Genomic DNA, 13,056 nt, shown 5'->3' on the forward strand with positions numbered 1-13,056 from the left:
AATGAGCTCCCCCGCAAGGCCGAGCCGCGAGCCGGGCCCGGAGCTAGGAGGCTGCGCCGCGCGCGCCGCGCGAGGGCGGGAGCCGGGCCTGGGTCGCGGGCGGGAACCTGCCGGGGACGCACCCGCCGCGCTGCGGGTCTCCTGGGAGTCGCGGCGATGGCGGTGCAGGCGGCCCTCCTTAGCACGCACCCCTTCGTCCCCTTCGGCTTCGGGGGCTCCCCGGACGGGCTGGGGGGCGCCTTCGGAGCCCTGGACAAGGGCTGCTGTTTCGAGGATGATGAGACCGGGACGCCAGCGGGCGAGCTGCTGGCGGGCAACGAGGGCGGGGACATGCGCGAGGCCACCCGCGACCTGCTCAGCTTCATCGACTCGGCGTCCAGCAACATCAAGCTGGCACTGGACAAGCCAGGCAAGTCGAAGCGGAAGGTGAACCACCGCAAGTACCTGCAGAAGCAGATCAAGCGCTGCAGCGGCCTGATGGGCGCCGCGCCCCCCGGCCCGCCCTCTCCGGGCGCCGCCGACACGCCCGCCAAACGGCCGCTCGCCGCCCCCAGCGCCCAGGCCGTCGCGGTCCCGCCCCACGGCAAGGCTGTCCCCCGGCGGGAGGCATCGCAGGCCGCGGCGGCCGCCAGCCTACAGAGCCGGAGCCTGGCCGCGCTCTTCGACTCGCTGCGCCACGTCCCTGGGGACACCGAGGGGGCCGGGGGTTCGCTGGCTGCGCCCGCCGCCGGGCTCGGCGGAGCGGGCGCCGGGGGCTCGGGAGGGGAGGCGGCCGGCACCGCGGGAGGTACGGCGGTCCCCGGCGCCAGGAAGGTCCCGCTGCGGGCCCGCAACCTGCCCCCATCCTTCTTCACCGAGCCGTCCCGGGCGGGCGGCGGCGGCTGCGGCCCGTCGGGGCCCGGCGTGAGCCTGGGCGACTTGGAGAAGGGCGCCGAGGCCCTGGAGTTCTTCGAGCTGCTGGGGCCCGACTACGGCGCCGGCACCGAGGCGAGCGTCTTGCTCGCCGCAGAGCCTCTCGATGTGTTCCCTACGGGAGCCGCCGTCCTGCGGGGTCCCCCGGAGTTGGAGCCCGGTCTCTTTGAGCCGCCACCTGCGATGGTGGGGAGCCTACTGTACTCCGAGTCCTGGAGCGCCCCGGGCTGCCCCCAGACCAAGAAGCCGCCCCTGGCTGCCCCCCGCGGCGGCTTGACCTTGAACGAGCCCTTGCGCCCCCTGTACCCCTCCGCCGCGGACTCTCCGGGAGCGGAGGACGGGCCCGGCCTTTTGGCGTCTTTCGCCCCCTTCTTCTCAGACTGCGCCCTGCCCGCGCCACCGCCGCCGCACCAGGTGTCCTACGATTACAGCGCGGGCTACAGCCGCACGGCTTACTCCAGCCTCTGGAGACCGGACGGGGTTTGGGAAGGGGCGCCCGGGGAGGAGGGGGCGCACCGGGACTGATGGAGGGGTACCGTAGCCTCCCCTTGGAGACCGCTGTGGGGAGCTCCCGCCTCTGGGTCTCTCCTAAGCTTAAGAACGCTGGGAAAGTGCACGTGGAGATGAAACGATTTAAAAATATTCACTTAATAAAAGAAACTTACAAAAAAGAATTGAAGAGGAGTTGGGGGTGGTTTTAATCACAGCCTCAAGTGTTTAAACAGAAACAAAAAACGTTGGTAGGTTCTTACTGGACCAGACCAGACGGGCTTTGGGAACTGGGGTGGGGCTGGCGGAAGGGGCAAGCGGAGGCCCCTGCAGCCCTTCTGCAACTTTTCAGCAAAAGGTCAGTGTGTGTAGTGTACTTGCGCCTTCCAAGCGGTGCGCTGGTCCCTCCCTTTCCTTCTTCTTTGAGTGCATTATGAATTAAAGCCTATATTGAAAAGAATGGAGCGAAGATATGTTATTGATTTGGGTGTTTTCTTAGAGGATGGTTCTCATTACGGTCTGTTGGCCTTGCTAGGTGAGAGTGTTATTGAAGACAGGAGGCCAGTGGCCCACTGCTGACCTCCTGGGTGTGGGACTCCTCTCTGCCCCTCAGTGTTTTCTGCTCCCTTCCTCTTCCATTTCTTTTCCACTCTTAACGGTGTCGTTGCTTCCCTTCCTTCTCTTTCTCTGGTCTCTTGTTGCTCTCTTTCGAGATATATAAATAGAAATATACATATGTATATACACACATACGTGTGTGTGTGTGTATATATATATATATACATACATATATATTTCTGTTAGCTTTTCACGAAAATCTCTGACGTAGGAGGCTTAAATTTGGCAAAACTGGGGGTCAATTTCTCTCCCTTTCCCATTCTTCAGCCACTTTGCGAGGATGGCACTAGGCACCTTATTTAAGTTTCCTTATCTGAGAGGAAGGGGATAATATGCCTTCACTGACCACTTCTTCATAGCTTGGTGGGTAGTGCAGAGGGGAAATACATAAAACTCCTTGGGGCTACTTGATTGGTTCTGCAGGTATACATATTTTATATACATATATTCATGGTTTATACATATGGAAGCCATTAGGATTGTGAGTCCCATGCTCTTTTTTGGCCTCTGCCTGGTGATTGCCCTTTCCCTTACAAGCTGTACATGCTCTCTACCCTTTCTCCTCCTGTTTCATTAACCAGCCCACCCGCCTAGGTTGGTTTCTACCTCCCTGTGCTTCCTTATTTCCTGTACTCCTCACATCCCTCCATGGAACCGAATGGTGAGGGTGTGATGTTTCCAAAGGAGTCTCTATTGCCTGAATAGCAGATTTGATGATTGGAATCTGAAGGGACCCCAAAGAGTCAGATCTGTTAACTGAGATTTAGGGGAAAGTCAGATGAATGTTTTAACCAGCCATGATGTGGCAGAGAGGACACATGGCATTACCAGGATGGTAATGCCTCTTTGAGGGGCAAAGGACGAAAGACTGGGTGGGGAATAAGCAGCTGGACAGAAAAGAGGGAGCCCTTTAGTTCTGCAAACCTGCCATGAAAATGCATGAAGACCAACACTCAGGAAGTGTAAGGAGATGTCATTTACTGATTAATGACATTGCAAAGAGAGCTGCCTCAGTTCCAGGCAGCCAAGATAGATTCTAGGAATATCTACATGTGAGAAAGTAGAAACCCCAGTGTTACTGCGAAAAATGTTAAAATCCAGATTAATGTTTGTACAAATCAAAAGTGCTGTGATACTTTCAGAAAGGAATTTGTCAAGAAACAAATGGGTATCAAGCCATGGCAGACAACTTTAAATGCTGTTACTAAGTCTCTTTATTATGATTAAAATCTTTCTTTAGATAGCACCACGGGAAATACAGCAATGAGTCTTGTTAATGACGAAGAGAGCTTTTCCAAGAGAGCTTGACCAAGCTTAACCAAGAGAGCTTGTCCGCTGGATTTCTTTCAAAGTGATAAAAAGGGATTAATTCCATTGTGTAAGCAGAGTAATATTCCAACTGTCATTTAATTTATCTAAACTACTGTACTATGAGTACAATCCAGGACAGAATAGCATAATAGGAAAACATTAACCCCATGACACTGACTAAGGCTATAGTAGTCACTGCAATGTTTCTTTCTTAATTTCTTCTTTCTTCTTACCCAGTTCAGTGAAACAGGCTATCTGACTCCCAGTATTTTGCCATGTCTTTCATTAATAACGATAATACCAACACTGTGTTTCCATGTGTCAGCACTGAGCTTCTGAACAGTGCATGAGGTAGGTGCTCTTATTATCCCCATTTGAAAAGAGAGGCTCAGACAGGTTAAGTAACTTGTTGAAAGCAAGCAATGAGTCCAATATCCAGATCTGTAAGTGTCCTAACACCACGACCTGGCCGCCACTTGCAAGGCTCTGCTATGCTTTGTTAGTCTTTATGGCTCCCAGTCCCCTACATTATGCTACCAGCAGGGTTTCTCAACCTCAACCACTATTGACATTTTGCAGGAGATAATTCATTGCTGTGCAGGTTGTTCTGTGCATAGTAGAATGTTTAGCGGCATCCCTGGCCTCCACTCACTATATAACTCCTCTAGTAGCGACAGTAGAAAATATCTCCATTACCCCATGTCCCCTGAGGGACAAGATGGCTGCCAGTTGAGAACTATTATGCTAGACAAATATATAGTGTCTATGGGGTGCCTGGCACTTTCACAGACATGGCCTCATTTAATTTTTACAAAGGCCTGTACTTAGGTATTTGTTATTTGTTACAGGTGAAAAGGCTGAAGGGAGGGGTTAAATCAATTAACTTAGCTGTATCTTATCTGTGCTAATTTAAGAGTCATGGACCAGTTACTTAGCTGTATTGAGACACAGTCTTCCTGTTGGCAGAATTGGACAACAATCTTCACAAAGAGTTATCGTGGGGATTTGGCTTAGGGACTATATGCATACCCACCAAGAGAGAGGTAGTCCTTAGCAGGCTTGGCATTATATCAAGGTTTCAAACCATTCTGTTATCCAGGATGCCAAGAATGTGTGCTGGGTCACTATGTAGCCTCCAGATTGCCCCATGTCTAATTCCTTTTCTCCCCACATTGCCTTCCAGTCTGAGCACGTGTGTGTCTGACCATGCCACCTGCTGTAAGTAGCAGCCATTAATAATACTCCTGCAAAGGGCTGAATGTATTGTTACTTCCTCTCACATGTCATTTTCTACTGCAGCCTGTGTTAGAAAGTATTTTCGTCTCTTGTTTAGCCACATAATTGTTTGTAGAGTTTTCTTTTTAGGTACAATGGTAGATATTTTTCAAGATCAGAAATATAATATGTAGTTGTATGACTTTGGACAGGCTGGGGATTCTAAACTAGTTGGTAACAATAATTACACTGTATGCTGCATATTCGTGATTCCCCATCTCAGCCTTGGTGCCTGGAATGTGTTTTAGTGTCTTCCTACATCCTATAAGTGGCTGTCCCAAGCCATTGCTCATCTCCATTCAAGCCTCTGTCCTACCCTTTTCCTCACTCCCACATCCTGACAAGATGGAGAACATCTGTTGTAAGTCTCCCTCCATTTCTCATCCCCTCTTTCACACAGGAGTGTTTCTCTCCAGCACGCAGGAACTTCTCCTGCCCTCCAGGCTCAGCATCCTGCCCTTTCTACCTCATGAGAACAAGATGTTTCTCCATCAATTAATTATCTTTAGTCTTTTATATCTTTAGCTTCACCCTCATTGGTTCCTCTCATCCTAGAAATAAACTTTTAGTATGGATTAAAAACAAGAAATAAGGAGAATAAAGAAGTGCAAAACTCTTTTCTAGATATTAATCTATCTTCTCTTTAGAGTTGAGTCTCTCAAGGAAAGAATCCACATTTTTTTGCTTCCACCTCATCCACTATTTATTTATTTATTTATTTATTATTTTTTTAAATGTTTATTTATTATTGAGAGACAGAGAGACACAGAGTGTGAGCAGGGGAGGCATAAAGGGGGAGACATAGAATTTGAAGTAGGCTCCAGGTTCTGAGCTGTCAGCACAGAGCCCGACACGGGGCTCGAACTCACAAACTGCGAGATCATGACCTGAGCCAAAGTCAGTAGCTTAACCAGCTGAGCCACCCAGGCGCCCCTCACCTACTATTTAAACCTTGCCTATTTGGGGTCTTAACCACCCAGTTTGCATGAGAGCATCTCAGTTTTAGCACTGAAAGTTCCAAGAAGCCCCTCAGTCCTGGGCAAACTGGGACAGATGACCACTCTACTTCTGCCCACTGTTTCCCCAAAATTGCTCTCACTGAAACCGTGGTCACCAACCATGAGGTCTTTAGCCTTCACCTTTTTTGGCTTCTGTGCTGCATCTGAACAACTGGGCTCCACCTTCCGGAAGCTCTCCTCCTTGGGTTTTGTGGAATCTCATTTTCTTTTGGTTTTCTCCTAACTTTCTGGCCATGCCTACTTCTTGCTGGAACTCCCATACACTGGTGTGACCCTGGCTCCTCTCACTTCTGTCCTTTGCTCTTCATACTGTATACATTCTTTCCTGGTGATGGTAGCTGTTCCCGAGGCTTCAGCCATCACTTAATGTGCTGATGACCCCCAAATTTAGGCCTGCTCGGCTTTCTTCCATCTTAGACTCATTTCCCCACCTATTTCCTAGACTTCTCTTGGAGGGGTGGGCTCATAAGCTTTCAAGCTTTATGTCCAAAATCAAACACACACACAACTGGAGTAGCCCACAGTCAGCCTGGCCACACTTTTCTCGTAGTATCCTGACCCAACAGTTACCTTGGCCTATTCCATACTAGCTTCTAAGTCAGTATGTCTCAAATATTTTTATTCATGACCTTCAGAAAAACCTCATTTTATGTTATGTCTCAATATATCCATATCCCTATTCATGTGAATTCACAACCTTATAAACATACTCATATTTGATAATTTAAATATTATTAGATTATAATCTATATTAATATTCAATGTCTATTGTCTATTCAACAGACAATCGATTTTTTTTTTTTTTTTTTTTTTTTTGCAAAGCCAAGATTCTTCTTAGGAGCTATGTGAAACACTGATACTTTCTTTTCTATTTACTAAAACCTGTCTATTATCCACTCTATGGCTTTTATGACTCATTAATGAGTTGGGCCTGCTGTTTCAAAGATGCTCTTCTAAGGTACTCTTGTGTATCACCTCGGCACTCCTTTGCCAATGTCACTTCCCTAGTTTGGGCACTCATCACCCCTCACCTAACCTAGTGTGATGATCTCCTAATGACTTTCCTGTCTATGAAGTCATGATCATTTAATCCATCTTAACCATCTCTCTCACCGAGATGATATTTTTAGAAAGCAACTTTAGTGCCATCATTCCTTTCCTTAAACTCTCTCAGTGGCTCCTGTCACTTTCAAGGTGAAGTTCAAAGTCCTTAGCTTAAATGTGTGGCTCCTGCCTAGTCTCACCTACCAGTCCTCTATAGTACCTGTGTTTCAGGAATTTAATTCTAATTATAGATAGGTGCTTGAATACTCCATACACATATCACCCCCATAAATTTGTGTCTGCCCTATCTATACCTAGACTGTATGCCTCATTTTCTCTGCTTGCTAATTTCTACTAACCTTATTTTTCTCAGCTTATGTCTCAACTTCTTTTTTAAACTCCCTAGATCAATTAAGCACTTCTACTCTGGAATCATCTATGATATTCTGAAACCCCAGGCTTACTCTCTTGTAGCAATTGCACTGTTATAACACTTGTTATTCCTCTGCTTCCTCTATCGGGGGCAGGTACTTGCTTCTGCGTTCTTCTCACTTTTTGGAATCTGGTAATGGTAACATGTTATAAATGATTACTGGATAAGGTTTATGGTGCTTTAAAGATGAAAAAGAAACTTTCCATTCATCCGCACATTTGAGCTTCACCCCAAACTTGTCAATTTCCCAAATAATCATATGTCACTATTTGTTAAGGATCTACTGTGCAAAGAGAGCCCCTTTCTGTAGGAACCCTAATTGTGGCAGGAATTGTGTATGTGGAATAACAACCACAATAGCAATTTTGTCAAATCAAAGAGCAGAGTTGTTTTGCCTGGAGCAGTGTATTTGGTGGCAGACATTGAGGATATTGTGACACGCTTTCAATCATTTGTCCCATATATAGAGTGTGACCAGAATTTTCCTCTGTGAGATCAACAATAAGTAGAAACCTTGTTCTTAATGAGCCTGAAATTGAGTTGAGCAGTTGACACAATGAAATGTTCAGTGTCCATAAGGAAGTGAAGAAACAAAATCATCTGAAAAATGTCACAAAGTACTAGTTTTTTTGCTAAATGAATGGTATAGGCATTTTTTTTCACTTTCAAAAGGTGATGTGACATTCCTATAAGCATATTTCAAATTGATAAAAATCATATATATTTCCCCATAGAATGTAAAGGCAGAGAGGGAGGGAGGGAGAGAGAGAGAGAGAAAGAGAGAGAGACAGAGAGACAGAGAGAGAGAGGGAAGTGGGGGAGGGGAACCAATATATGGCTAGATTCCTGGCAAGTGGTTCAAGATCCATTTACTACCCATAGTAAATGTTTTGCATTGAATTGTGTTCCCTCAATAAGATATGTTGAAATGCTAACTCCCGGACCCTCAGAATTTGATCTTATTTGGAAATAGGGTCTTCACAGAGGGAATCAAGTTAAAATGAGGTCAGTAGGGTGGGAGCTAATCCAATATGACTGACACCTTTATGAAAAGATGCCAAATTTCCAAAAGACATTTGGACACAGAGATAGATACCTACAGGATGACGATGTGATCAAATGAAGAGAGAAGACAGCCTTGTGACTGGATTGATGTGTGTGAAGGCTAAGGAGTACCAAGCATTGTCCACCAAACACCAGAAACTAGAAGAGGCAAGGATGGATCTGCCTCTAGCATCCTCATAGACAGTGTAGCCATAGTGACACCTTGATTTCAGACTTCTACCTCCACAACTGTGAGATAATAAATTTCTGTTGTTTTAAGTCACCCAGTTTCTGGTACTTTGTTACAGCAGCCCTAGGAAAACTAATAAAATAATGAACTCTATGGCAACTAAAATTACTCCTATTTATTATGCCATAATGTGTTTTTTTGTGCTTAAACAAGACCTATATAATCAGACCACATTTATTTCATTTTATTGCAGGGAATACTAGGAAAGGGACCTTGTATAGATGTAACAAAAACCCTGGAAGCTGACCATAATTTGAGGGAGGGGCTCTCAGTAGCCCCTTCCTTGCCTCAGCCTTGGTCAGAATGAAGCATGTCTGGTAAAGTGTTGTGTCCACTACTTGCTGGACTACTCCACAGTAGTTCAACTACTATTGTTGAACTTCACCCCATCCAGCTGCACTCAGCTGCAAATATTCAGCATCTGGACCAGTAAGAATCTATCTTGACTGTGCATGGGGACATCCCCATGACTGCTCTTCAACAAAAGGTGGTCTAATGGGCACCTTGATACCCCGTGGGTGGGGGTGGGGAAGCAGGCAAGCATGCTCAAGATGGTACAGCCTTTTGTCTACTCTCCTTGGTGTGTACTTGATCTGTATGACATGGTTTTTGCTCTGTCTCCCTCTGAAGCTCAGCTGGGTCTGGAGGTCTATTAGGATGCCCAGCTGGGGCTGGCACCCTTCCTCTTTGCTGGACTTTAGGCTTGTGTGTGCAGGCCCTGTGTGTCCTGTTCATTGTTATACCATCTGGGACCATCTGACATTCAGGGACTCAAATATTTATCACGAGAACAGATTTCTAGCCCTCCTTGGTATTGTCCTACCTTACTACCAAATTCTCAGCACTTACAGCACTTCTTTAAGTAGACTCAAAGATGCCTTGGGATAAGAATACTGTTTCTTATGGGACCATCATTCATAGAGTAACAACCCTGAATGTCTCACATGCCCTTCTCATCCTGTTCCTCCCCTGACACACATCCAAGTCCAAGTCACACTTGTCTTTAAGACCTCATGAGTAAGCTGCTGTTTCACTTTGACTATATCACCCCTCTCCCAGGCCAGCACAGCACCCCACCTAGAGGGTGTCCCTGGGCCTACAGTTTTTCCTAAGGGAAAAGAGAGCCCAAGGTGGACATCCAGCTCCTCTAGCATTCTGGGTTGCTTCCCAGGAGGTCCACTTTGATCTTACCTCATCCCTGAGGCAATTAGTGATTCCCTCAGGGCTAGACCTCCAGGGATTAGCTAGAGACCGAGAAGAGGGAGAGGCTCAGAGCAGCTAGTGTGTAGATTGGCCGATTGCATTCCTGCTGGTGGTGGCACCCCAGTGGAAAGCCCAGCCAGGGATTTTACCTATCTGCAGAGCCCAGCCAATAGCCCTGTCTGGCCAGGGAGGTTGGTTGGCAGTTCTGCCCAGTTTGAGTTCCCAGCTGTAGATCCCATTCTATGGACCTGCCCAGACAGGGTGGCAAGCTAGCAGACCTGCCTAACTACTGAGCATAGCTTTCAGCCCTGCTTAATAAGAGAGCCCGGCCAGAGACCGTAGGGAGGCTTAGAGCTCAGTTCATCACCCTCCAGCCCCACCCCATCAAATATCTTGAATAGCAAGCCAAGCCCACAGGAGAGCAAACCCAGCAGCCCTTGCATGAAATTCAACCTGTGATCCCACCTAACTACAGGCACAACCTGTGGCACTACTTGATCATGCAGTCTAGCCAGCCACATTTTACGAGGCCAGCGTTACCCAGATACCATAGACATATAACAGCACTAAAAAAAAAAAAAAAAGAAAACTATAGGCCAACATCCCTGAAGAACATAGATGCAAAAATCCTCAACAAAATATTAGCAAACTGAAGTCAACAGTACACTAAAAGGATCCTATACTATGATCAAGTGGGATTTATTCCAGGGATGTAAGGATGGTTCAATATATGCAAATCAATAGATGTGATACACCACATTAACAAAATGAAGAATAAAGTCATATGACCATATTAACAGATGCAGGAAATCATCTGACAAAATTCAACATTGTCTTAGGATGAAAAGTTTCAACAAAGGTACAGAGGGAATATACCTGAATGTAATAAAGGTATTATATGACAAACCCATAGCTAACATCATACTCAACAGTGAAAAGCTCAAAGGTTTTCCTATGAGATCAGTAACAAGACAAGGATGCCCAGTCACCACTCCTATTCAACATAGTATTGGAGGTCCTGGCCAAAGCAATTAGGCAAGAAAAACAAAGAAAAGACATCCAAATCAGAAAGGAAGAATTAAATTGTTTCTCTTTGCAGATGATGTAATTTTATATGTAGAAAACTCTAAAGCCTCCACCAAAAAAACAGAACTAATACACAAAATTTATAAAATTTCAGGGTCCGGAACCAACATATGAAAATCAGTTGTGTTTCTAAACACTAAGTGAGCTATCTGAAAAAGAAATAAAGAAAATAATCCCATGTACAATAACATCAAAAAGAAGAAAATATTTGAAATAAAATTAACCAAGGACAGAAAGATCTGTACACTGAAAACTAGAAAACTTTGATGGAAGAAATTGAAGAGGATGCAAATAAGAGGAAAGATATCCTGTATTCATGAACTGTATTAATTCTGGGGTCTGATAAATCTGCTGCCATCATTGCCTGTCATACAACTCAGGATCATGGAATTGTACGGATAAGACACATGGCAGAGATTGAACAGCCAAGGAGATGGATGCAGACTAACCCCCAGCCCTTGCTTTCTCTGCTCTCCCTGAGCTATGTACCCAAGGAAGGGGATGCTGTCATCTTGTTCCTCTTCTTCCTCCTTCTTCTTCTCCTTCTTCAGATTTGCACAAAGGTACTGTGTAGGTAGCTGTGGCCCTGGGGGTCACCGCTGACAACTGATCCTACTCAGAAGAACAGACTTGCTCCCATTTGCTGAGAAGGTCTCATGTGGGAAGACAATCTCCTCTCTCAAGACCAGAGCCCAGGAACATTGGGTCAGGACTGGCTGTGGCATATGTCACCTCAGGGATCCAACCCCACCATGCTCCTCTTTCTTTCTTTCTTTCTTTCTTTCTTTCTTTCTTTCTTTCTTTCTTTCTTTCTTTCTTCTTTCTTTCTTTCTTTCTTTCTTTCTTTCTTTCTTTCTCTTTCTTTCTTTCTTTCTTTCTTTCTTTCTCTCTCTTTCTTTCTTTCTTTCTCTTTCTTTCTTTCTTTCTTTCTTTCTCTTTCTTTCTTTCTTTCTTTCTTTCTTTCTTTCTTTCTTTCTTTCTTCTCTTTCCTTCTTTCTTTCTCTTTCTTTGAATCTCCTTGGGTCATCAGCTTTTCCTTTTAACCCCCTTCTCTGAACTGTGGGTGTTATGGACTGAATGTTTGCATCCACCCAAATCTGTACATGGAAAATTAATCCCCAATGTGGTGATATTTGGATGGAAAGGCCTTTGGGAAGTGATGAGGTCATGAGGGTGGAGCTCTTATGAATGGGATTAGTGTCCTTATCAGAAGAGGCCAGAGAGCTAGCTCACTCTCTTTCTATCCTGTGAGGATGCAGAAAGAAGACAGCTATCCATAAACCAGGAGAAGGGCCTTCCTTCACCAAGGACCCAAGCATACTGGCACCCTGATCTTGGACTTTGAGCCTCCAGAATTGTGAGAAATAAAGGTCTGTTTTAGCCACCCAGTCTATGGTACTTTGTTATAACAGCCTGAGCTAACTAAGACTGGGGCTCCTTACCTTTTTTTTTTTTTTTTAATATTTATTTATTTTGGGGAGAGTACAAGTAGAGGAGGGGCAAAGAGAGGGGGATAGAGGATCCAAAGTGGCTCTGCGCTGACAGGCTGACAGCAGCGAGCTTGATGTGGGGCTTGAATGAACTGCAAAATCATGACCTGAGCTGAAGTCAGATGCTCAGCTGAGCTACCCAAGTGCCACTGGGCTCCTTACTTTTAAGGTGGGGCTCCCTCAATGTTTCTGGTTTATTTCCTGTTCGTGTCTGTCATAGTTCCTATTGTAGCTTGCAATTCCCACCTTCTGGGAGGGCTCACTGAGGGTGGGTGCTGGCTACATTAGTCAGGGGGTCTGAATGTTGAAGGGCATCTTTGGAGGATCTGCAGTCAGACAGAGCTGACTGTTAATTCCTGCCTTTCCCTTGTAGCTGTGTGCCCTTGGGCAGATTACTAAACCAGAACCTCAGTTTTTAATTCCATCAAATGGCAATGACGATATCACATAGGATTGTGGCTGCACTAGATGACATCTATAGAGACCCCAGTATTGTATAAAGACCACTCATAAACAGTGACTATTATTGTTACCATTACTGCTCAGAGAGGCCTCGGCAGAGAGCTTGAACTTCTCAGTCCCTCCCTTCTTTGCATTGAGTGAGGAAGGGCTCTGGAAGCCCCAGGATTTTCATCTCGGGATTTAAAAGGTCACTGGAAGCTCTGGTGCTGAGAAAGGCCCATCCCTCCACAATGACTCAGAAGCCGTGACTAACCAGTCCCTTCACACGAGCTGGCTCATAAAGGAGCAATGGCAGAGCGAGACTTTACCCTAGAAGACAAAACAAATTCCCCCACAAAGGACCCCCAGCAGCGGCTGGCCAGGAGTCTGCATCTTCCTGGCTTCTGTGTCTCGTCCTTTTCCTGGCGGGGAGCTGGCCTC

General features: G+C 46.2%; 1 protein-coding gene across 1 annotated transcript; it reads left to right on the forward strand.

Annotated features, from left to right (window-relative positions):
- On the forward strand, positions 1 to 1,861 carry FAM181B (family with sequence similarity 181 member B). Its single transcript, XM_045038681.1, has one exon. It carries the CDS (start codon positions 157 to 159, stop codon positions 1,435 to 1,437), a length of 1,281 nt encoding a protein of 426 aa, XP_044894616.1. The 5' UTR covers positions 1 to 156; the 3' UTR covers positions 1,438 to 1,861.
- Positions 1,862 to 13,056: the final 11,195 nt, after the last annotated feature.

The sequence above is a fragment of the Felis catus genome, chromosome D1 (genome assembly GCF_018350175.1).
Source record: "Felis catus isolate Fca126 chromosome D1, F.catus_Fca126_mat1.0, whole genome shotgun sequence".
NCBI classification, from domain to species: Eukaryota; Metazoa; Chordata; class Mammalia; order Carnivora; family Felidae; genus Felis; species Felis catus.